The 25024-nt window shown below is 51.4% G+C and overlaps 2 protein-coding genes and 1 long non-coding RNA gene across 7 annotated transcripts; 1 reads left to right on the forward strand and 2 right to left on the reverse strand.

The window, feature by feature from the left end:
• Positions 1-15: 15 nt before the first annotated feature.
• SELENOO (selenoprotein O) lies at positions 16-11373 on the reverse strand. The gene is made up of 9 exons (XM_084803207.1): positions 10777-11373; positions 7625-7828; positions 6322-6508; positions 4585-4715; positions 3517-3797; positions 1653-1800; positions 929-1114; positions 633-789; positions 16-542 (listed from the first exon to the last, which is right to left on the reverse strand). The coding sequence occupies exons 1-9, from the start codon at positions 11337-11339 to the stop codon at positions 387-389; spliced, it is 2013 nt and encodes a 670-aa protein (XP_084659333.1). The 5' UTR covers positions 11340-11373; the 3' UTR covers positions 16-386.
• A 59-nt stretch (positions 11374-11432) lies between these two features.
• On the forward strand, positions 11433-14248 carry LOC311609834. Its single transcript, XR_014783517.1, has 2 exons — positions 11433-11600; positions 13634-14248. It is a non-coding gene; the product is annotated as an uncharacterized lncRNA (long non-coding RNA).
• Positions 14249-14617: 369 nt separating this feature from the next.
• Positions 14618-24883, reverse strand: TRABD (TraB domain containing). 5 transcript variants are annotated; one of them, XM_084803212.1, is made up of 10 exons: positions 24752-24883; positions 20155-20219; positions 19779-19857; positions 19037-19203; positions 18587-18727; positions 15943-16053; positions 15701-15840; positions 15323-15495; positions 15132-15243; positions 14618-14998 (listed from the first exon to the last, which is right to left on the reverse strand). In XM_084803212.1, exons 2-10 carry the CDS (start codon positions 20182-20184, stop codon positions 14821-14823), a joined length of 1131 nt encoding a protein of 376 aa, XP_084659338.1. In that variant the 5' UTR covers positions 20185-20219; positions 24752-24883; the 3' UTR covers positions 14618-14820. The 5 variants fall into 5 exon arrangements, with proteins under 5 accessions (XP_084659338.1, XP_084659334.1, XP_084659335.1 ...); XM_084803208.1 differs by having other exon boundaries at positions 20155-20239; positions 24752-24840; XM_084803209.1 differs by lacking the exon at positions 24752-24883 and adding an exon at positions 24283-24446.
• Positions 24884-25024: the final 141 nt, after the last annotated feature.

The raw sequence follows: 25024 nt of genomic DNA on the forward strand, positions 1-25024 counted from the left end.
CAGTGACCACAGAGATAGACTTGTAAAGGCTGCTTTATTTAGAGGCCTGGGAGATTGAACAGCTATTAGGCCCAGTTATCAGGCCCAGGCCTTGCCCTTTGGGGCAAGATGCACAAAAAGGTCGCAAGCTTATTTAGCATTACTATAAGCATGAGACTGATATCCTGGCGTGAAGCGTGGTGTGCTGGGGGCATGTTGAGTGCTAGGCCAGGTCAGTACTGCTAAGGTGGTATCAGACAGAGATGGGTCAGGTTTTGACTGGAGACCTCTGTCATCATGGAGAGACCACGAGGGCAGGTATCCCAGTGGTCTCAGCAACTCAGCAGCACTGGGGAGGCCCCGGGGGACTCCAGACACATGGAGGACCACCGAGGCCTTTATGAAGATCAGGTTACGCAGAGTTCTGCTGCCCAGAGTGGTGGCCTGCTGCTGTAGGAGCACTGATCATCAGCTGGCCTTGCCACGGCTTCAGGGCCTGTGGCCTCAGTAGCCTCTTCGTCTCTGTGGTAAGGAGACTCTAGCAGTTTCAGGACACGTCGCACCTAGAGAACAGGTGAAAAGAACTGGGTGAGGGGCATGTTTAATGACATGTTCCCGGGAGGAAGGGTTAGCAGGTACAGGTGTGTGCTTGCCTCTGAAAAGTCTCCATTTTCAGCAGCTTCAATGGCATTCTGTGCAATATAGTTCCTTAGGACATACTTGGGGTTGTGGGCATGCATGATGCTCACACGTTCTGCTTGCCAGGCAGCAGTGTCTCCGACCACCTCCTTCTCCTTGTCCAGACGGGTTCTGGAATCAAATTCCTAGCTGGTTTTCCCCAACAAGAGCATGCTCCATGCCCCCCAGTTCCAGACCATCTGCAGCAGCCACCCCCTAAGGTGGCCATTGTCTCAGGGAGCCAGTACAGATGTCCCTGGAAGCTGCCTACCTGTACTCCTGAAGCCAGGTTTTCCAGTGGTCTGTGTTCTTGCTCTGCAGTTCAGTGGGGCTCAGCTGTTCCAGCCGTGACTGATGTTCTACACGCTCTAGCTCCTTTGTGACATTTGCTTGAGTGCCAATGAGTGCAAAGAGCTGTGGGTTCGACTGTGCAAGCATCAGCATCATAGAGAGTTGCCTGTAGGGAGGGGTGGCATGAAAGTACCTCAGCTAGGGGCAGCCACACGACTCAGGTGCTGAGGCAACTTACCAATTGCTTCCTCCCCAACACTGCAGTTAGGTCAGGGACCATCTACCTGGGTATGTTTCTACCAAGTCTCAAGTGCCATTTCCTCTTGGTGGTTACTGCTCCCTCTTTCCCTCCCCCATCCCCAACTAAATCCCTTTTTGCGTGACTAGCCTCTGGGTTGTTATTTGAAAGCCCATAAGCCACTCCTACCATTTCCCAGTTCTGGGTAGCTGTGCACAGCAATCTATGTTATAGGGATGGTGTGGGGAGGCAGGGTTTGTTTGGCACCCACCCCAGGCCACCTTGTCCTGATTTCTTCATGTTAGTGCTCTGGTCCTCAATGCTGCAGAAATGTGACCGTACTGCATTTCATGCCCAGCGATGGGGCAGCCACCAGGACCCCAGGAGCACCTGTGAGGGACTCAGACTGGCAGTCTCCAGTCTCCCTGCTGCTCCCCTTCTGAAAACATTTGGAGGGTGTACTCACCGGGGATCCATCTGGGGCCGGAAGGCAAGTTTCAGCTCTTCCAGAGAGGCGCACTGGGAGGTCAGCCTGGCTAGGAACTCTGCTGCATCTGATGGTCCTTCAGCTGGGAAGGAGCTCAGCTCATAGAAGGTGTTAGTGAAGTCAGCACCTGAAAATTGAGCCGCTCAGGTCCTGGGGGCTGATGCTGGGCCATGTAACTCTCCCAGCCCATCCTTAGCCACCAATATGTCTGTTACCAATCCCTAGTAGGTCATCTGAAAAATGGATTGACAATGACAAAAACCAAGGCTAGCACAGGACCTTCAGTCACAGTGCTTGCCTAAGGCATCCGGACATCTCTATAGGTACACCTGATACACTGTAGCTGTCAGCCCGACCTGGCATCCATCCTCATCTGGAACCCTGCAACCTAAGCAACATACAATAGTAAATGGAAAATGAGGGCTCAGTGGATAATGGTGTTTGCTGCCACATACTGGCCCAGGCTTTATCTCATGACCCATGTCATTGAAAGAGCTGATTTTTGCAAGCTCTAAAATGTATGCTGTAGTGTCCATGCACATACAATAAATTTTTTTTCCATTTGGCTTTTTGAGAGAGGGTTTTTCTGTGTAGCCTGGCTGTCCTGGAACTTGTTCTGTAGACCAGGCTTGTTTTTAACTCAGAGATCCATGTCTGCCTCCAAAGTGCTGGGATTAAAGGCATGCATCACCACTGCTGGGCAAATTTCTTAAATTTATAAAATGAGGCTGGGCTACAGTGTACACTTTTAATCCCAGCACTTGGTAAGCAGAGGCAGGCAGATCTCTTGAGTTTGAGGCCAGCTTGGCCTCAAAAATTAAAAAAAGAAAAGAAGAGAGTACATAGAAAACTTGTAACCATAAATGGATTGCCCTCCTCTATAATGGAGAGGCAGATTAACAGATGGAGAAAAAGATGTGCTTCAGCCCCACTGCTGTCTATAAAATGCCTGCTTTAGACTGTTGAAAATGAAACAATAAAAAGAAGCCATGCAAATAGGATCTAACGAGGCCCTTAATGCCAGCAGCAGGCAGATCTCTGAGTTCAATGCCAGCCTGGTGTATGCCAAGTTCTAGAACAACCAGGACTATGTAGAGAGACTTTATCTCAAAATTTAAAAAAAGAGGCTGAGGTGGTCATGCTAACACAGGCAAAACCAAGCTGGGCACACAAACCTAGCATTCATAAGACAGATGCAGGAGGAGCACATGTTCAAGGCCAGCCTGGGCTAGAGTGTCTCCAGACAAAATGTCCACAGTCCTAGGACCAGGAACAAACTTAAGATGCTCTCTTGAGCTACTTCTACTCAATACAGTGTTGAATCCAGAGTAGCCAGGGGTAAGCTAATAATCTAGTGATCCCATTAACTGTGTACTCTTTTAAGAACTGAAAGCATCGCCTGGCATGGTGGCACATGCCTTTAATCCCAGCACTAGGAGAGCATCTCTGTGAGTTTGAGGCCAGCCTGATCTACAAAGTAAGTCCAGGACAACCAGAGCTGTTACACAGAGAAACTCTGTGTTGAAAAACCAAAACTGAAAGCAGGGACTCAAACTAGTAACTGCATACATTTTCAAAGCAGCCAAGAAAACCCAAGGGATCATGTTCATAGTCAGCACTGAATATGAAGTGAAAGTCAGAAGAGCCTAGGGATCTCCTGTGTAGGGAATAAGCTAGAGGTGGATCCTATGGCGTCTCTACTGAGGAGCCTACAGTGGTCAAATGCACAGGAAACAGAATGGTGGTGTGGAGAGGTGGAGAATTTACAGGAGACAGAATTTCAGTTTGGGAAGTGACAAAAGGGAACACAGCATTTGCCCAATGATGGGGTTCTGTGGCTCACCAGTCAGATGCATGGTCTCCAGAAGCTTGGCCACAAGTGCCCCATCCTCTTCCTGTTCCACTCGAGTAAGTCCCAGCTTCTTGCGCATCTTCTGTAGATAGTGCCTTTGGAACTCGGTGTCAAACTCCTCCGCTAGGATGGCCTCACCCAGCGCAAGTGGCAGCTCAGGCTCCAGTGCTTCCGCCAGTTTCCGCAGATTCCACTTGCACACCTGGGGCTGCTTACTGTATGTGTAGCGCCCAGCGTTGTCGGAGGCATTGCAGACATGGTCAGGGTCATACCTGTCATGAAGAGAACAGCGATTAGAGGAGACATGGCTGCTGGACACTGATGACCATGCCTGTGGACCCAGGCCAAGAAGCTAATGGAGTGGCTGTGCTTTCTTCTGCCTATGCACAATCAGCTCTGCCTCAAGGCCAGAGTGGAAGCTCCTTGAGACCCACACTACCTTAGTCAGGTACAGCCCTCCTGCGTACCACTGCCTACGCTCCACTCCACAGCCCCACTTCTTTGACCCACTTACATCCAGGCAGTGGAGTGACTGGTGCTGACATGCTAAGATGTCACCCTTTTCTTGTTCACAGTGCTGCAGGGAGGCTAAGTATGATGACACACGCCTATAATACTACCATTCAGGATCTGGAGGCAGGAGGAGCACAAGTTTAAGGCCAGCCTGGATTACATGGTTCCAGAAACACCTTGACTTCTACTTGTAGGAATGGCTGAACAGAGACTGCTGGGAATGAAACACTAAAAAAGGAGACATGAAGCTGGGCGGTGGTGGCGCACGCCTTTAATCCCAGCACTTGGGAGGCACAGGCAGGCGGATCTCTGTGAGTTTGAGGCCAGCCTGGTCTACAAATAGATTCCATGATAGCCAAGGCTACACAGAGAAACCCTGTCTAGAAAAAACCCCAGAAAAACAAAAACAAAACAAAAAAGGGACATGCACTGTTCCCTGTTCCTTTCCCTTGCCCTCTGTGCTGTTGGTGTCTGTCTCTCACAGCGACCAGTTCCTAGGTGGCCAACAAGCAGACATTCCATTGCCTGCAACCCTAGGGGGATTACCTGTCCAGGAAGCCGAAGGGTCCATAGTCGATGGTGAGCCCTACGATGCTCATGTTGTCAGTGTTGAGCACGCCATGGCAAAAGCCAACACATTGCCATTCAGCCACCATCCGTGCTGTTCGTCGTGTCACCTAGAGCAGAGCAGGCTCTGGTTGCTCTTTCCCTGTGGCCCCCTCAAGCCCATCTGTCCTTACTCATGCCAAACACCTCAGTGTATCCCTTGGATGCCAGTGAACCTTCTGTGAGTGGTTCTTAGTCCAAGGCTCCCTGTAATCCCTTTACCACTCAGTATTTCAGAAGTATGTTTTAGTGAGTTGGTTTATAAGGACCTAAGTCCCATTTCCACCACTGATCTTTTTTAATATGCTAACAATTCTGGTTAAACCATAAAAATCAGCAACACAGACTGAGTCCCCATTGGAAGACTTGATAACAATATTGGGGGAAACTCCACACTGTCAGGTAGACCGGTCCTATTTCCTAGGACTTGCTATTCCATCCCTATACTGGGTGCTATAAGGCCACCAACTGCTTACCCAGTGACCCAACCAGCGGCAGCCCCTGAATATAAGGTTCCAGTGTGGCCTGCAGAATAGGGGCCCCAAATGCAGGATTGTACCAGCCCCCACTTCTCAAGCAAGTGGCCTTTGTACCTCACCTCTTAAACACAGGAGTTCCAGTTTCACTTACATAAAGACAGACGCTTATAGGGACAGTATAAGCTGACCAGATCACCCACTGTTGCTGCGTGAGAGCATAAAGCTGAGCGTCATAGCTCCTCCTGGTGCCCTGTGGCTATGTCACACCACATCCCTAGCAACTGTGCTAAGAGGTGGGAAAAGCCCTGCAGACACATGCTTGGAGTGTTACCCTGCTGACCAGCAGCAATGACTTGTAGTACTCTAGTCCAAGCCACACAGAAACAAGACTGCCAGGCCCCTGCCGGGTGAGGCCACAGGCCCATGCAGCAGGCACCCAGTATTCACCAGTGCTCGGTCCATGCTGGGCTTCCTGGCTCTTGTAGCTGTACTCAACACTAGGTGTCTTAATTTCAAATCAAATTTAAAAATGTCCTGGTGGCCAGATGTGGTGGCGCATACCTTTAATCCCAGCAGAGGCAGAGGCAGGTGGATTGCTCTGAGTTTGAGGCCAGCCTGGCCTACAAAGTAAGTCCAGGACAGCCAAGGCTACAAAGAGACCTTGTCTCAAAAAACAAAACAACAACAATAAAAAAATGCCCTGGTGTATGGGGTGTGGTGACATATGCCTTTAATCCCAACACTCAGGAGGCAGGTGGATCTTTATGAGTTTGAAGCCAGCCTGTACACATAGCAAGCTTCAGGCTAGCCAATGTTACTTAGTGTCTTTTTTTTTTTTTAGGTTTTTCGAGACAGGATTTCTCTGTGTTGCCCTGACTATCCTGGACTCGCTTTGTAGACCAGGCTGGCCTCGAACTCACATTGATTTGCCTGCCTCTGCCTCCTGAGTGCTGGGATTAAAAGAGTGCATAACCATGCCTGGCACTAGTGTCTTAAAACAACAAAAGCCCTGGTTCCTCCAGGCTGCCCAGTTCATGAGGCTGTGGGAAATGATGGGCCCTGGCCATAGGAGCAAGGAACAGAAAAGGACAGGGGTACCAAACAGAAGCCTCTGTCCCTGCCACAGTGACCATATTTGGCAACAAAGAGAACTTAACCCATGGCCAATGAGGAGGGCCAGCGGGAAGCTTCTGCCTACCTCTCTGAAAAAGGCAGCGTTCCTCTGTATGTTGTCACTGTCACTGGTATGGGCAGCCTGGATTTCAGGGTAGAAAGAGCTGATCACATAGTCGAGCATCTGGACCCGGATATCATTTCGTCCCATGCTAGGGCCTGCACGCCCTGTGTGCTCATCAGGAGGCTTAAAAATTTCAAAGGAGCCGAATCTGCAGGAAAGACCCCAGTGTACAATAGGTCAGACAGACCCCACCCCTTGTGAGGAAAAGGAAAACCCGCATGGCTACAAGGCCTTGCAGCCCTACAATGGAAGAGAGTGATGGCTAGCAACATTGAGCAGAGCACTGCCAGGTCTCTGAGTGACAGACATGACTCAATTTGGCCAACTGTCAGCCAATGAGCCTCTGGTTCCCAGATCCTGGGAGGCTCACCAGATCAAGAAACCACCGTGACTGTCTTACTTTGCCAATTCCAGCTCCACCAGGGTTTTGTGTCCACCTCACATACTGTGAGGACAAGCAGGACTGGCTCTACCACACAGAGCATAAGTCTCAGTGTCTCAGCAGGTTGGCTGTCCCACAGGGGACATCAGTCATGTATGAAGCCTTTAAAATTTTTTTTGTTTTGATTTTTTGAGATAGGGTTTCTCTGTGTAGTTTGTTCTAGAAGTCGATTTGTAGACCAGGTTGGCCTTTAATTCAGAGATCTGCCTGCCTTTGCCTACCAAGTGCTGGGAAACGCATGTGCCATTATTTGCAACTGACTTTTTTTTTTTTTAAATTGTAACTGGGTTGATATTGGTTGGCAGAAGCCAATGATTGTACAAGGCACAGGATGGCTCCTACTTAAAAGTTAACCAAGTTAGGGGAAAGGGTCTCTACAGTGCAACAGTTATTTTTGGTCCCTTTCCATCCTCCCAGCAGTCAGAAAAAGACATAGATCAACACTGGGCCTCTTGTGGTGAGGGTAGTAAATATTAGGATCACACTAGCCCCTCCTGGCAGCTCCTTGTTCAGACAGCCCTGAAGTGCTAGGCTCCAAGCTAAGGTGAAGACAGACAGGAGTCTGCCAGAAAGGACTAGGCTAATGAGTCAGCCACTGGATGATTAAGAAAATGCTACAGGAGCTCACTTACAGAGCCACTAAATGAGGCCATTTCCTTGTGGAAATTCTAGATAGCTCTTGGTCTGGGGTTAAATCCTGACCACAGCCAGGTACTGTTGCTTGTTCATGAGCTGGGCTCAACATTCTGGCTGCACAAGCATGGATCTTCTATGATCTATGAGCAAGTGCATGTAGACAGACCTAATGGACCCCAGCATTACCTTATGAAAGTGGGAGCTATACGCAACACAACCGTGCACTTTTCATATTTTGGATTACCATCATAGAACACGTCTCGCATCACTGTGGACTCAGACGTGACGCAGGCCCCGGCCCTCGTGGTGGGGATTCCCAGGTGAAACATGGCTTCACTGCACAGGAACTCACGGATGCTTGACCGCAGGACTTTGCGACCATCAGCCTGTCTGAAATCAAACACAGGCCAAGCAGCCATTCAGACAGAGGCTAGTCTGGACCAAGTTTCCCAAGAACTTTGCTATGGAAGTCATATGACTGAGGCTAGATGAAGAGACCGCCCTGTTCCCCCCACCATGCCTTCAACCCTGCAGTGTTGTCTTCATAAGAAAACACTCTTACAATAACTGATGTGCACACACCCACCAGCACAATCTGAAGTAACGAGAAATGGAAATCCACCCCGAGTGAGCAGGTACAGACACAGAGGCTCACCAGTAAGCTGTTACTCGGTTCTCAGAGAAGGACACAGGCTGTTCCAAACCCAAAAGGCAGGCAGAAACTATTAAGGTGACATAGTGGGTGGTGCTGTGACAAACAACTGTTGGACGTGCTGCCCATGCCACACTCCTACAGGAAACAACTGCATGGCCACATGTCTATGTCTGGGTGACAGACTCAGTGCCACCAGTCACAGGGATCTAGAGAAGATGGGGCAAGAAAGCTGCATTCTGTGAGTAGTTTGCATAGCTTGAACTTCTCCCACACACTGGGCCTATTTTGTTTTTAGCAAAAATAACTAGGGCAACGGCTACTGGAACAAGCCAAATCCACAGCCCTCCTTGCAGGAGGGGGTGCCTTGGGTACCCTAACCAAGAGAGCCCCCTGCCTGGAACTGATCAAACCAATATGCTTTGCACATACTGCACTGCAATCTCAGTACGTGAAAACGGATAGGAGGATCAAAAGTTTAAGACCAAGCCTGGTGTGGAGGCACATGTGTTTAATCCAAGTCTTTGGGAGGCAGAGGCAGATGAACTCTGTGAGTTCAAGGAAAGTCAGGACTATGTTGTAAGACCGTGTCTCAAAAACAAACCAAACCAAACCCACAATGTAGTCTATGCTAACCTTGTTGGAGTCTAGTAAATGTGACCTTAGAGACAAGCCAGGTGCTCTGTGACCTCTCTTCTGTTGCAGAATATTTGATAACACTGTGAAACCCAAGAATCTGTTTACTAGAAAAAAACCCTGTAGTGTGGCTCTGCCCTAGCATACACCTTTAATCCAAGAGCTTTCTGCTTGAGTATGTAAACAGCATTAAATAAAGTAAACCCTAGGTCAAGAGAGGAACAAGCAACCAGTTGACAGGGAGTGAACATAGGGAAAAAAATCAGTAAGAGGAAGTCAGGAGGACGGATAGAGGCACACACAGGAAGTAGAAGGTCGGGCCATTCAGTTTAGTCTCTGCCTCTCTGAACTAGCAGGCTTTCACCCCAGCATCTGGAGTCTTTCTTGGTAAAATTGAATGACTGAGATTTTTGTTAAAAACATCACATCTGCCTGTCTCACCCTTTCATTCCTGCTGTGTGACCAGGTGACAATTCTAACTTCTCTGTAAACCTAATCCTGGGCGGGAAGGTAGGCTGCTTTTTGTACAGGACTGAGGCTCAGCAGGGAGTTCTTGAGCCAACCCTAATAGCTGTCTTGAAGCCCCTGCACCCAGGGGCAGGGAGGAAGTAGGTGCAAGAAGTCACTCACCTATCTCAGGGCTCCAGAAGCTCTGGTCCCACAACCACCTCCAACCTCAAGGCTTGGCAAAGTGTCGAGGTCAGAGACCCTGGCACACACGAGTATGAGACCTAAGCAAGGGTCAAAGGGATCCCTGACTTAAAGGAAACATTTTAGCTGACCTCAGGTGTGGAAACACCAACTAAAAATAAGTCCCGTATAAAAGGCCTGTTTCACATTTGGATAAGTGGCTCAGCGGTAGCCTAGGACACACGAGAGACTCCGGATTTGGTTTTCAGCACTATGACAAAAAATATAACAAAACCTCCCAAATAAAATTATCCTGACAAGAAGGCTTTAAAAAAAAAATAACTGATGACTATCAAGTCTCATCTTGACCATATACAGAGGGAGGAGGTTCACCCCCCTCCCGTCACAGACCTTGAGGAGGGGAATAGGGTGAAAGCAGGAGGGAGGGAGGAACGGGAGGATACAAGTGATGGGATAACAATTGAGTTGTAATCTGAATAAATCAATTAAACAAACAAAAGACAACCCTGATGAACACAAATCGTCAAAATGTAAAATTAAGGTTGCACACAGGATAAGAGGGCTCCAGAGTGTGGCATCTGCCCTTCCAGAAGCGGCTGGCTCTGAGAAGGTTGCTGCATGTGAGCAGCAGAGCGCCAGGTGAGACCCTAAGTTTGGCATGGGGTACAGATCAAAGGCTTGGGGTTGGGAAGATGAGGAAGAACCCACTACCCTGAAAGCCTCGCCTGAGAGCTGAAGACAGCTTGGTGGGGTAATGGTTGGCAATGCTAGTGGCTGGAGGGAGAGAGGCAGCTGCGGCGTCAAAGCATAAAATCCCAACCTACTATTTCTTATGATACCAAGCATGTAGTGAAAAACAGAAACGGACCCCCTAGGAGCTGTCTGCTCATAGGTGGTAGGTTTGGGTAAAAGTTCCTTTAGGCCTGTCTGGATTTGGATCCTGGCCTGTCTTGGACCTCTGTGTATTCCCAACTGGAATCCAGCAACTACCACCTGATTTGTGTGTGTGTGTGTGTGTGTGTGTGTGTGTGTGTGTGTTTGTGTGCGCGCGCACGCACACACAATTAGAACTGACAGGCTTGGGAGAAAGATCACAGAGAAAGTGGATATGACAACCTAGTCATTAGATGGTGCACAACGTGCCTGCTAGAGGCTGCTGGGAAAGTTGGGGAAGCAGACTGCCCAAGTAGCACCGGAAAACAACTGATCTCCGGGCAAGATGTTCAGCAAACAGTATCATTCGTGACTCTGGCTCCAAAGTCCTCGGTTGTGTTTCTGAGGACACAACGGACAGCCATTAGAGGTGTGTTCTGCTCTACTGACAGGGGCAGCCAGAAAGAAAGTGACCCCAGCCCCTAATTCCCTGCTTCCCGCCTGGGAAGCTCCCCGCGGTCCGCACCTGGAGAAGGGCGTGGGGCCGGCGCCTTTGAGCTGCAGCTCCCAGCGCTCGCCGGCCGCGGTGCACACCTCGCCCAGGTACATGGCGGCGCCGTCGCCCAGCTGACCGGCGAACTGGCCGAACTGGTGGCCACAGTAGCAGTGCGCGGCGGGCTCGGCGCCTGGCAGCAGCGCGTTGCCGCTGAAGAAGAGCGCGGCTTCGGCCTCGACCTCGGCCTCCTCCTCCTCGCTGGCCTCGAGCCCTAGCAGCGCCAGCGCGGGCTCCGACAGCGCCACTAGGCGCGGCTGCCGAAGCGGGGCGGGCCGTGCGCGGCTGAAGCAGGCTCCCGGCACCCGGCGCGGGGTGGCCAGGGCGTCCTCCGGCCCGGGCGGCGGCGTCTCTACAGGCAGCGCACGCAGGGCGCGGTTGTCGAAGCGCAGCCCCGCCAGCCAGCGCGGCGTGGACTCCATGGCAGCAGCCCAGGCGGAGCAGGGAGCGGACGACCGGAGCGCGAGGCTGACACACCGCGGCCGGGTTCGGGCGGCCGCGAGCGAGGCACCGAACGCCGCCCTCAGAGAGGCCATTCGCCGCGTCGCCGGAAGCCCGCTCGCCCCGACAGGAAGTTCTCCGCCGGTGGAGGTGAGGGGGGGGGAAGCGGAGGGGGGCACGCCCAGAAGCTTGGTTATGATTGGTTGTCTCTCTTGTTTGTCCGCTTCTGGGCTCTGAGAAATTTGCATGTGAGAGCGGGCCTGAGAAGCTCCCCAACCTCGGGCGCCCGTGCACCTGGCCTGCAAAGTGCTGAAGCGCCCACCCAGGTGACGTGGAGTCAGACCAAACCACTTCAGGTGGGTTTACAGGCTAAGTGACATGCCTGATGGGCCACCAGAGCGCCCCCAGCTGAAGGTGAAGCCAGGGTCATTGCTGGCTCCACTGGGTGCTGGGGTTCTGCCCATCATATGCATACAAACAGAAATTGAATCTTTGAGCTGTTTTATTAAGACGACCAACAATCTAAGAGAGCAGCTGAACATTCTAATGATATGTCTTTCGCCAGCAGATTATGTAAGTAAACAAAACCACAGTATTATGTTTTTTCTTCTTTCTTTTTTTTTTTTGGTTTTTCAAGACAGGGTTTCTCCCTGTAGCCCTGGCTTTCCTGGACTCACTCTGTAGACCAGGCTGGCCTCGAATTCACAGAGATCCACCTTCCTCTGCCTCCCAAGTGCTGGAATTAAAGGTGTAGACCACACCCAGCCAGTCCATCATTTCAAAGTTTAATCTTGCCTGTCTGGTCAGGCCATCAGTCTTGTCTCAGATTTATGGTGTTAGTGTTTTTCTTGCCAGCATCCCCTCCATAGTTGGGGGAAGGTTTGCAAACACTAAGGGCCCAATTTCGGTCGCCCTGACTCAGCTGTTTGGTTGACTGTGTGGCAGAGCACAATGTCAATGTGTGTATGTAGACTCCTTTTTTACAATACAGTACAAATATGTTCTTATAACTATGTAATGCCCTTCCATTAGGACAATTTTTCTCATTTGTTTTGTGCAGATAAGGGCCCAAGTCCTGGCAGTGTTCCAGGGATCTGTGGGCCAAGTGGGAGTTGGCTACCTAAGAGTCAATACTGGGATAGTCTGGGTCAGCAATAGTACCAGGGCAGGGTTAAAGCAGAGGCTGGACAATGGACTAGGTCGGGGAGCTGAGCCTACCCGGAACCTGGTTCAGCATGTGTGCTAGTCCTCTGCCCCCAAGTGCCTTCCTATTGGCACCTCAAGTCATTTTTTCCCTTGCACACAGCACTTCTCTCAAATGGCTTTTTGCCTTACACATAGGACTTCTCTCAAGTTTTTCCCCCTTACACAAAGCGCTTTTCTCCAAAGTGATTTCCTTATCCCCCATTTTGTGTGTTATGTGCAATCTAGGTGGATATGAACCTTGATGCTGGGGAGGTAGACAGCATCCAGTGCTCAGGGAAACCTGAGTTTCAAAACAGGAGATTTTGAACACAGACACTCCTTCCTGGCTGTGTCTCTTTTCAGCCTCTGCCTTCAGCTCTATGCCTCAAGAATTCATATCTAGAACTTTTCTTGGGGCCTCAGCAAGCTTCTAAAACTGCAGTGAAGCGGGACTCCTTGGTGGGGCATGCCTTTGATCTCAGCCCTCAGGAGGCAGAGGGAGGTGGATCTCCGAGTTCAAGGTCAGCCTGGTCTATAGGTTAGGTTCAAAGACAGTGAGGGCTACACAGAGAAACCCTGTCTCAAAAAAACCAAAACAAACAAAAAACCCCAAGCCACCCTCCCCCACAACAAAACAGATCTGTAACAAACCTAGAGCTGTATCACAAGCGAACCCCTCTCCATGGGAGGTTGGATGTGTCTACCTATTTTTTCTGTGGTCTTGGCCAGAACACCTGTTCTTCCTGCTGCCACTAACAGAGACTTCACTGGTTACCTTCAGGGTCTGCCTTGCTTTGGCCTGGCACTGATACAGAGCTGTTCAGCCGGGGTGCTCCTAACGTAAACAAGAACCCCAACCTTAATGATGCTCTGATCCAGCCCTATGTTCCTCCTCCTCTCCCTCTGCCAGGCAGTGAAGCCTGACCTGACGTGTACAGGTGCTGAGTACATGCACTTGGCTGGTACACAGATAACCTTGCTAGACACTAGTGGGCACTAGGGTCCAGACTGTATTCTGTGCTGAGGTGGGTGGTATATCCCCCTGCGAAGCAGGAGTCGTCCCTCCTTCCCCCCCCACCCCCCACATCCTGCAGACCTGGGGCAGATGACTAAAGAGGAAGCCAGTCCTCCATCAGCTGAGTCCCATTTCCATACACTTCACAAAGCGGGAAGCTTCCAAAATTAAATTTATTTCTCTTTCTAGGGAATGAATCCACAAGTGTGAGACAGAAGTACACAGCCCAACCAGCCCTGTATCCCCTGCCCAGCTCAGTGTTTCACCTGATTTGGGAGTCAACACAAGGACAATCAGTGTGGTCTTGGTCTTGCCAGGCTGTACAGTAAGCATGCCAGGAGCCATAGCCTGTGCACATGAATGGCTGGGTGTGCATAAGCCAACCATGGTCCTAGGTTTGTGGCCCATACTGGGTGTCAACTGTCCACAGTGCAGTTTGGGCATCCCACCTAGTGCATGGGGATCAGGTCAAATCCCTACCAGCACCAAGGGCAGTCAGGAAAGCAGGCTCCTATCTGATGCAGCCCCATGCTACACTGAGCTGTAGTGGGGTCTAGCAGAGGCTAGCCTGGATCCCCAAGTTGACTCTCTGACATATACTGCCCACTCAGGGCACACACAAATTAAAAAAACAAAACAAAACAAAAAAACAATTAAAAGAAAAAACCCGATTCCTTTGTCCTCATGGATTTAAGGCTTGTATTTCCTGATATTTGCTTCAGTTTGTTTTTTCTTTGATGTCAAATTTACCTGAGTAAAAAACTTTTTGACATTAAAAAAACAAAACAAAACAAAACCCAAACCCTAGACTCTCTGCAGGCAGAGATGCGGCTGGCAATGCCACATGCATGTCTAGGCCAGCCAAAGGCCCTACCTACCCACAGGAAGAAGCTGCATGGACACCCAGCTCCTTAGACTCGCCGGCCCCTAACCCACAGTGAGATGCACTCAGGGCCAGATGCTCCTGCCGGCCAGAGCACAAGGCACAGTGAGGTAGGTAGAGCAACAGCTTGGCAGGCCCACCCTGGCATTAAGGGTGGGACACTAAGGGTGCCTCCCCTCAGCTTCAGGCCCTCTTGGAACTAGGCCACTGGGTCCTGACACTGTGGATGGCCCTGATGCCCGTGGGTGGCCCCTACAGTGTGTGTGTGGGGGCTGCTGGGAAGCCTGAGCTCAGACAATTAAATATTCTTTATTTGGGTGGGCTGGGCATGGGGAAGGCAGGGGAAGCCTGGCCTAGGCCCCCATAGGGGGTGGCTTGGATTCATCTACACCCAGGGACATCCCCGGACAGGTGGTGCCAGCTCCTCAGAAGCACCAGATGTGATGCAGAGGAGTAGAGGCCCTGGGTGTGGTCTCTTCTTTGCATGGTCCTCCTACCGGCCTGGCCGGGCCTCGCTCACCCTCTGGAGGCAAAACTGCGCAGCAGGTAGTGACAGGACCAGGTTCATGGTTCGACGGCCCATCCAGTACAGGCTGTAGCCCAGCAGGCCAAAGAAGGCAGCCTTCACGGTCATCCGGGACACTCTGCCCAAGATGGATGGTGGGGGAACTCTGTGGAAGGGAGAGTTATGGTAGGCCTGGCTGGAAGATGTACTCCTAAGACCTTCCTGTGTATGGGCTACTGCGACATGCAATTGCAGGGACTGGGGCGAGGGGCGGGGGGCGAGGTGAGGAAGGCACTCACGTCATGATCTCCTGGATATTGAGGTCGGTACTCCAGTTCTTCTCGATGCCAGGCACATGACCCATGCCAACAACACCCACAACCACAGATGGGACACACTTCCTGGGCTCAGCTGTCAAGGGAGGGCAAAAGTCAGTGGTAGGCACAGGAACCAGTATCTTGGGGAGTTCCCACCCTGGCCTGTCCATCACCGTCAGAGGCGCGGGGAAGCTCAAGGCGCCGTGCGGCTTGCCGCAGCATATAGGTCAGATAGACATCACGCTCTGAGACAATGGTTCGGTGCAAGTCAGGAAACTCCCCAATCATCTCTGCCATCATCTGCTCCAACAGGTCCTTCTGCTTGCAGCGCTCCACGTCATCTTTGCTGAGGGCAGAGGGCATGCTAGCTCAGGGGATGAATGGAGATTTGCTGGCGGACCATGGGGATGGAAACATGGGAAGCCTGTTGACCCAGGGCAGGGGCCACAGCACCGTGTGTTTGTAGTTCGTGGCGGGAGGAGACTGGGTTGGAACATAAAGCAGGTGCAGGTGTGGAATATGCCATGGACAGGCCAGGGAGGCTGTCCTACCTGATTGGGTCTGACAGGAAGCACAGGCCCCAGGCCAGCTTGACCTTCTGCCAGAAGGACAGCGCAGCAATGGCCCTCTTAAAGGTGACTGGGATGGGCCGGTCACCCAGGTGGAATTTGCAGAATGGTACCTTGCTGGCCTGAGGCAGAGGCTGGGTGTTAGGACTTGTGACACCGTGGGTAGTGCCCACCAGCTCCCAGCAAGGCATCCACAAATCCCCTGGGCCATGCCTAGCACCCACCTCCTTGAAGGCCTCCCTGAACTCGCCACCAGGGGCCATGCCCAGCTGCTCAGTGATGTGAGCAGACACCTTCAGCAGCAACATCTGCATGAGTCCAGACATGAGCCCATTCTGCAGGAAGAGGAGCCATGTCAGCTACATTGCACAGAGTGAGCAAGGCAGAGCAGTAAGAGGACAGCAGGGTGCCTTCCATCAGGCCCTTTCCAGTGGTAAGGGGAAGGGCACTCTGGTACATGAGGGTGGTCACACAACAGCATGTCATCTTGGCCTCAAGAATCACTCGAGGGCTGGAGAGATGGCTCAGTGGTTAAGAGCACTGACTGCTTTTCCAGAGGTCCTGAGTTCAGTTCCCAGCAACCACTTGGTGGCTCACAACCATCCATAATGTGATCTGATGCCCTCTTCTGGCATGCAGGTGTACATGCAGGCAGCACTGTATACATAATAATAAATAAATAAATCTCTTAAAAAAAAAAAAGAATCGAATGTGTTTCCTCTGAAAAGCAGTTTTCTTTATAGGATGTTCAAAGATGTTGAACAGGGCTACCTGCCAGGGACTTCCTGACCAGACACCAGTAGCCTCCTGGTGGGCAGCATCTGTGCATGTTACCACGCACTGCTGCTGGGAAGAGTCACCTGAGACTCCTTGAGGAGAAGGGGGGCCAGGAGGTACCAGGCTCTTTGTTGACCTTTACCTGTGTCCTCACTGATGGACTCAGATATGAGCACATGGCTTGGCCAGTTGTGCGGCTCTTCTTCCAGTGCAGTATGGGCCTTGTTTCAAAGGGTGTATATGAGGGTGGGGGATGGGGACGGGAATGGCATTAGACCACACCTATGAGCGCAGCGTGGTGTTGCACACCTTTAGTCCTAGCACTCAGGGAGGCAGAGGCAGAAGGGGCGCTATGAGTTGGAGGCCAGCCAAGGCTGACAGAAATGTTCATTCAGAACATGGCTGTTCTGGCAAGAGATCACATCCAAAGATGTAGTTCTGTGTGATCTGGCTTGAATACAAACACACCTTTAATCCAGGAGTCAGAGGCAAACAGACCTGAGTTCAAGGTAAGGAAAAACTCAGAGGGCTGGAGAGATGGCTAAGAGGTTAAAAGCATTGATTCCTCTTCCAGAGGTCCTGAGTTCAATTCCCACCAACCACATGGTGGCTCACAGCCATCTATACTGTGATCTGTTGCCCTCTTCTGCAGGTGTAGATGCAGGCAGAGCACTGTATACATAATAATAAATACATCTTAAAGAAAAGAAAAAGAGATCCAGGCATGGTGGTACATGGCTTTAATCCCAAAGGGAAAAGTTAGTTTGTAGAAGGAAGCATCCAGGTTTAAAAGTGATATCTAATTGAGTGGCAGAAAGATGACAAATCAGAAAGATGACAAATCAGAGATGTGACAGAATAAGATAAGCCCAACCCTTCATGAGAAGAGAGAGGAGGCAGTTTTACCAGGACAGTAATAGAGAGATGGGTTGCAGAGAAGAAAACTCAGGTAAAGATGAAATGAGCCAGAAAATGAGAAGAAGCCAGAAGATTAGAGCAGATTGCTGAGTTAGTTTGAGGCCAAGCGGTGCAATCCCAGGCCAAGAGAGAAGCCAGATTATACAAATCATCTGGGAGAAGAGTTTGAGACAGAACAGCTGGGTTGAACCAGCCATCCCAGAGCTCAGAAAGAACAAGTAAGGGTGATCTTATTAATCAGTACATCTCAGAGGCTGAAAACATTCTAGGCCTAGGTTAGAGTGTATGGGGTCTAGAAGCTTCCAGGACTAGGCCTAGGTTAGCAGAAGGAGGCAGTAAGCCTCCAAACAACAACTGAGTCAGAAGAATAAAAGTTACTTTTACAGGATGGCGTGGTGGCGCACACCTGTAATCCCAGTACTCAGGAGGTAGAGGCTGGGGGATCTCTGTGAGTTCAAGGCCAACCTGGTCTACAAAGTGAGTCCAGGACAGCCAAGGCTACACAGAGAGACCCTGTCTCAAACAACAACAAGAAGTTACTTTTACACAAGGCTACACAGAGAAACCCTGTCTTCAAAACAAAACCCAAAAAACCCACACCTGAATGAACAGTGATGTCCTTTTATAGGGTATCCAAAAAAGGTGACATTCCTATCTGGGAGATTCCAGGGTGAAAGTGCTCAGCATGTCTGGGGACACTCACATGAAACTTTAGTACCTGTTTCCTTCAAATTAAGAGGAAGTACACTACAGCTGGGGCAAGAGGGCAACACATGCCTGGTGGCCTTTGAAAACCAAGACCACAAGGATGTGCTGCTACATGCTGCTCCTCCTAGCCCGGCAGGGCTAGGGCAATGTGGTGGGTCAGAATGCTCAGACGCACCACTCTAGCTTAGCAGACCAGAGGTCTCAGCTCTGCCCTGATCTTGCCTTATGGTGGAGCCTTATCCACTTCCTCTTCCAGCCTCTGTATCTCCCCGGTGAGGAAGTGGGCTTGCAACTGGGGTACGATGGCATTGACCAGAAGGCTGGCCCAGTGAGGAGCTGGTCTGCCATCGGCTCAAAGGAGACTCTGGCTCTGAGTCTGGGCCCTTTGCCTACAGAGAAAGGCAGGAGCCTCAGGTCCCCTGCAGGCCTGGATACCTGCAGCCTACGGCCCACTTAGATGCACACCTGCCTGACAGCCTGTTGCAGCTTCTCCAGGCTGACCTCCTTGGCCTCTCGAAGCAGCGTTCTCTCATCCATCTTCAGCATGGAAACACGGTACTGACAGAGTTCCACAACTACCACATCAGGCTGCACCTCTCGGATAGTCTGTAAAGCAAGGACCACATTCCAGTGCACCCGTCCTATTGATTTCCACATGGCCGTTCGACACTGGACAAGGAACCTCACACAAGGGGGCAGCCAGCATTAACAGCCTGTGTGGCTTAAGGGACAAGTTCTAGAGAAAAAGCAACCAAAGAAAGCTGAGACAGCTTCACTTGCTAAAAAGCAGCAGCATTGAGGCTTTGAGCTGTGGAGCAGCAAGCACACCACTGCATAGTTGTTGCCTGTTGCCCTGACCAGTGTCCCTGGAGTACAGACTGGCAAACGCATAGTGATAAAAGGCACAGTCCTCACCTTCACTACATCCCGCTTGCTATCATCACTGAAGTGAGCAGTGCCCACCACATATACCCTGCTGCCATCCTCAGCCACCAGCTGGGTCACAGTTCGTGGAAGGTTAGGCCGCTCACGCCGTCGCTTCAGTTTCATCTCCAGGAGCAAGTTGAAGGCATCCACATCAGCTGCAACAACAGCAAAAGTCATGGCGGCGGTGGTGGTGGTGGTGGTGGTGGTGGAGGAGGAGGAAGAGGAGGAGGAGGAGGAGGAGGAGGAGTGATGCTGGGGCACAGCTGCCTATGCACTGGCTACAGAACCTTTCCAGGCTTTCAGTGAGAACTGAGTCTTAGTGGACACAATCTCTTCAGGCAGTGCACTCTACACAGCTGGCTTACCCAGATGACTGAATAAGCCACCTGACCACGTCGGTGAAGAGTACTATCTGGGCCTGGGCAGGAGGTTTCTTACCACCCTCAACTAGACCCAACTGTCATAGGAGAGTGCTGTGCATGGGGGAAGAAGAGGTGACCAGGTGCCCTGGCAGTGTCCCAGTCAGGTGTATGGCTTGACTTGGGAGCTGGAGCTGAGGCTCTGTGCAGGTGTAACCTGGCAGTCAATTTCAGGGTACTACAAGGCACCTGAGTGCAGAGAGTTTCTGCTGCCTTTATTCCCTCCCCACAGCTGGGAAGGCCATTGCCAGTTCCACCCTCTCCCTGGGGCCCACCACTGTGTCTATACCAAGTCCTGAAGGGAAACATACAGATGTTCTGAGGGTCTCCAGAAGGTACCCTTGGCACTGCTTCTGAGGCCCCTGGTGCTACCATGGGTTCCACGTCAGCCTGCAGAGGAGAGTTCAAGTAAGTGTCCAAATACCTGGGCCCCACCCCACCCCAGACCTGCTGTATCTCCTTGGCAACTCAAGAGGGGCCATTTGCCTCAGGCCTTCCCCATGGAGGCACTTCTAGCTAGACTCTTTTAAAAACCTAGTTATTAAATTAAGTATCTGCAGAGAAGCAGCTAAAGGAACCCAAGGTACCCACACTGGGACCCTCATCCTCCTGTGTGAGGCAACATATGTTGCTTGTTGGGACAAGGTTGTTTAGGAAGATGTTCTATCAGCCCTGGCTTCCCCTTACCTCTTGAGCTGGCCTTTCCTCTCCTTCCATGGCTGGGCAGCAGCTTCCTGTCTGATGTAGGATGCCTGAGGAGACAGATATAGCCCTGACCCGGGGCCCCAGGACCAGGATCAGGATCACTGTGACAACAGGACTGGGCCAGTCTTGAATGACCCTTGGGACAGGACCTCAGCCTTCCTGTCCCAATACCTTTGGCTGCTTCCTGCCAGGTAGGTGCTACTTGAGGTTAGGGTCCTTTTGGGATATGCCAAGAAGCCAGCAGGCTCCTTGTGCAACATAAGGAAGCCTGCGTGGAGAGGAAGTCCCTAGCACACAGGGGCTTCGACCCACAACAGGTGCAAACATAGTGGAACCAGCCTGCCTCTCAGGAGTGGTACTAACTCCTCTGGGGTTACTGTAGGACACAGTGCAATGGCTGCTATGCCCATGTGGGAGCCCCAGAGCCTTTGTGAGAAAACCACTTCAAGGAAACCCTCCATTCTTTTTATAACGACGGCCACAACTGTTTGGCTATCAGCCAGATGGAAGAAGACTTAGCAAGACAACAGTCGGCATTCTGAGGAGCCAAGCTAGTCTTTCCAGTTTAAAAGACGCAGAAGCCTAACAGGAGAGATTATATTAGAAACCTGCCAGGGAGTTGTATCCTGGTAAACAGTCCACAGCATTGTGGTTCCTTACTGTGTCCCTGGGAGCCCCAGGGTTGGAGGCCCAGAGTGCCAGACGGTGCTGAGGGAAAAGTAACACAGGGACCAGAGTGGACAAAGGCAGACTCAAACTATGGCCCAGCAAGGTCAATGACTTCATGTATCTGTCGGTGGTCAGACACACGCACGTAGTCTATGAGTGTGTCTGTGTGTGCATATGTACACATATGTTTGGGTGTGTGTGGATGCCATAAGGAACAGATTACCCTGTAGCCAGCCTTTGCTACTTTGTGGGTTCTTTTTTCCCCAGTTTCATCCCCATCACCAGACAGGAGAGAAGGGATAGCGAGATACAGATCTCTGAATCTAATTTCTTTCCTTTTGTTTCGTCTGTGAATACTACTAACATACCACAACCAACTCCCTAAACAACCAACCACCACCAACCCCATCAAATGGGGGCTCTAGCATTTATATACCCTCTGAAAAGTCCCCAGCATTCTCAACTCCATGCAACTGCAGAACCTATCTGCAGCTGGCAAAACCAAACCCCTGTTAGAGCATGTGGCAAATCACAGTCAGCTGCTGTGGACAGTCCAAAGCAGCCCTATATTCCCACACCTGGGATTAAAACAAAAACATATACCATTTTTTTCTTTTCCTTTTTCTTTCTTTCTTATTTTTTATTTATTATTATTATTATTATTATTATTATTATTATTATTATTATTATTATTATTATTATTATTATTATTTTGAGACAGTGTCTCCCTGTGCAGCCTTGGCTGTCTTAGAGTTGCTCTGTAGACCAGACTAGCCTTGAACTCACAGTGATCTGCCTGCCCCTGCCTCCCGAGTGCTGGGATTAAAGGAGCACACCACCACGCCAGGCTCTTATTTCTGTGTTTTTAAAGAAACGAAAATCCCAGAACTCTCACTACATTACCCTGCAGTTGAAGTTACAGGTGGTTGTGAGACACCTGTACTGTTATAAGTGTACTGTTCTGGGTTCACTTTAACCTACCAATTTTGTCTGCACACTTCTAAGAAGATCCATCCGGGCTCCCGCCTGCTCTGTGTCTCCTCTGGTCCTACTGTATAAATGTGATTCAGGGGCTTCTCTGGTGTAACCAAGCCTGTAACGCTGTATGTAATACTAAAATGGGGCCAGGCAATCCTAAGCACTATGAGTCTTCTGACCTAGGGAAGGGACAGCATGCGTTCCAAGGCAGAGACCCAGAGAGCCTCTGAAACCCTGTGTTCCTGGCTCTATGGAGCTTCTGGCTGTTACAGAGGCAAACAGAGCTTACCCTACTGCTCTGCTGGGGCCCACCGCTCCCTAGTCTGGAACCTGGACATTTTGTATAAAGGTCAGCACACCTGGGTACTGCCATTGCTGGCCTAGGACCTGTGCATGGCCAAGTCTACATCAACCCCATGGCATCTGCTCATGGAGCTTCACCCTAGGGGTCTCCTTTCATTAACAGGATCAAGTGCTTCAAAGAAAACAGGGAGATTTTGGGGGACAGTGTAGGGACTATCCCTCCCACTCCATGGAACCCCAGTCAGGGGCAGGTGACCAACAGTGAAAAAGGGGAGGATCACTCTTGATCTGGATGAACACACGGAAGCAAACCAGTATTACTAACAGCAGCACCAGGCTGCCAAAGCATGAGATGAAAATTTAAAACATCCTGTACAAGTGGGCGGGCCAAGCAGAGGCTGCAGCAGTCAGCAAATGGGGAAGGACCACGTCGCCTCTGCCTGACCTGCCCTTTAAGAGGTGGGGCGGCAGCAGGTCTGCAGTTGGCATGGCGGTAGATTTACCCCTTCAAAGCTTGCCCAGGGTGCCTCTGAGCCTTTCAGGGGTATGGAGGGCACCAAAGCTGCAACACTGGCTAGTTCAAAGCAGGACTGGCCTCACCTCTAGGACCAGCGGGTGGAGGAGTCCACAGGCGGGTCAGGAGCCAAGTTCTGAGCCCTTTGATCATCAGACATCCAAACACAGCACCAGAAGCCCAAGCGGCTCCCAGCTCTGGGACACAGGCTCTGGTCTAGAGCACTGCCAGGAGGGAGGGGGAGGTCAGGCAAGAAGGCCACCGACAGCCCCACCCCACCCTCCACCCAGCCAGAAGTCTGTGATTCTGAGTTCCTGGAACCATCAAATCCACACACTTTCTGATCCTTTGGCTTCCTGCCTCTCAGACCCATTTTCGCCTCCTCACCCTGCTCATTATTTCTGGCTGAACAACCGAGACAGACCTCACTTAAGCATCTAGCCCCTGGACCTTCACTACGCTTGCCACGTGTCCTTTGCAGACATATTCAAGCCACAAGTGACCTCCCTCTGCCCAACCTCCCCAGGGAACAAACCTCTTCATAAATCCCCAGTAGTTAGCAAACGGTTGACAGACCTGTTCCTGGCCAAGATCACACTGTCAGCTTTCAGAGTGTCAAGTCAGAGAGCTGGCATTTCTGTCAAATAGCTCTCCAACCAGCTCTCCCTGCTGAGCACGACTGTGGGAGACACTTTTCCAAGCCTGCTACCAACTAGGCAAGACACTTCCACAGCCTAAACACCAGAACTTTTTGCATTTGCCAAATTTCTAAGGGGACTAGGCTTAGCCCTCCGAAAATTCTCAGTAGTCTGTCTTTAAGAGACAAAGTGCTGGCTCGAAGGGAAGGAAAAGCCCCATTCATGTCAGGGAAGTGCAGCCCTGGCATTCTAGGTCAAAGTAACCAGAGAGGTTCAGCACTGAGCCATTTCACACAGGCTTCCCCACCTGCCCAGACCCACAGCTGTTTCTGGAGCCTATTAATACTGTGTCCTATCCAAATTCATATACAGGAAATCTAAGCCTCAAAGTAATTACACCGATAGGCAGGCGTTTTAAGAGGTGACTGGACTCAGGTGAGGCCATAAGGCAGGACCCATGATGGGATTTCTGTCCTTATAAAAGGGCACTAAGCAGCTATGAGGACACAGTGAGAACGGGCGGGCGACAAGACAGGCAAAGCCTTCATTAGCAACCTAAAAGACTAGCATTCGACCTTGGACTCCCAGCCTCTAAAACTGAGGGGGGGAAAAAACCCCGTTTTGTCAAATTTCTCAATCCACAAAACCCTGTTACCATCCTGAGCTCACACACCCCATCATGTTCTTCGATCTTTAAAACAAAAACAAAAACAAAAACAAAAACAAAACCCCTATTTCTCAGATGGTAGCTTGGTTTCCTACTGCTGGTCAAAAGCTGACCACGACCAAATTGAGTATCTAGACAAGCTTTCATTGCCTACTCAGAAAACCAAGGCAGAAAGAAATAACAGGGTATGGAAAAAAACAAAACAAAACAAAACCCAAACCCCTGACTTCCTCATGTGGGTTTCTGGAAGCCCGGGCACTACCAGACCCGGGAAAACCTGCTTCAGCAAGGGCATATTTTACCAAGTGTGGCAGAGCTGAGGACCGGAAGAGGAAACACACCGGAGATGAAGATGCCCAGCAGACCCTCCCGGGACTTGGTTTCTGTCCACCTGGAGATGCCCTGTAGAGGCCTGCAGGCTCCTGGTCCACTCTGCCGGAGCCCTGCTGGCATCTTGCCCACAGTATCCCGGCCACCGCAAGATGAGCCTTCCTGGGGACGCGAGAGTGGGAGGCCCAGGGACAGCGGACCTACAGCCGGAGGCTCCGCTTGGGGAGCACGAAAGCCTGGAGACTACCCCACTTCTAAAGAAGCTCTTGACGTCCCAAAGCCAGCGGAGCGCTTCTGAGCATCTGGGTTGTTCCTGGGACTCGCGAGCCCAAGAACATCCATCTACCCCGTCCCGGGGGCCAGCCTGACCCGGTGGGATACGCGCCCCTAGTCTCCGCAGTGCCCCCACCTGCAGCCCGCGCCCTCCCGCACGCGCCGTCGAGGCGCGAGGAGCCCCCGCCCGGTCAGGCCGCCGCGTACCGAGCGAGGCGGCGGCGCTCCTCAGCCGGCCTCCATGCGCGCGTCGCTGCTGGGCTGACGGGGTGGGTCGAGGCGGGGCGGGGCGGCCGGACGGGCCGGACGGGGCCGACAGGGTGCAGGCCGCGCGGCATGCCGGGAAACGCCTCTCCGGGCCGCGCACGCGAGGCCCCGCCCCCCGCCGGGGTCTAAAGCGAAGGGCCCCGCCTACCGGCCCGACGCCCCCAGGTCCTAGAGCGCAACGTCGAGAGCACGCTGCGGGGCCGCTGGCCCCAC

Source organism: Acomys minous (genome assembly GCF_964271855.1).
Source record: "Acomys minous genome assembly, chromosome: 12".
Classification (NCBI taxonomy): Eukaryota; Metazoa; Chordata; class Mammalia; order Rodentia; family Muridae; genus Acomys; species Acomys minous.

Coding starts and splice junctions, on each gene's coding strand:
- SELENOO (XM_084803207.1), bottom strand. CDS start 11,339: ATGGCCTCTCTGAGGGCGGCGTTCGGTGCCTCGCTCGCGGCCGCCCGA. Junction 6,509..7,624: donor ATAGCTCCCACTTTCATAAG/GTAATGCTGGGG, acceptor TCTTTCCTGCAG/ATTCGGCTCCTTTGAAATTT. Junction 1,801..3,516: donor GGAGACCATGCATCTGACTG/GTGAGCCACAGA, acceptor CTCAATTTTCAG/GTGCTGACTTCACTAACACC.
- TRABD (XM_084803209.1), bottom strand. CDS start 24,394: ATGCCAGCAGGGCTCCGGCAGAGTGGACCAGGAGCCTGCAGGCCTCTA. Junction 20,220..24,282: donor GCTGGGCATCTTCATCTCCG/GTGTGTTTCCTC, acceptor CTGTCTCCTCAG/GCATCCTACATCAGACAGGA. Junction 15,496..15,700: donor TTCCTGTCAGACCCAATCAG/GTAGGACAGCCT, acceptor CTCTGCCCTCAG/CAAAGATGACGTGGAGCGCT.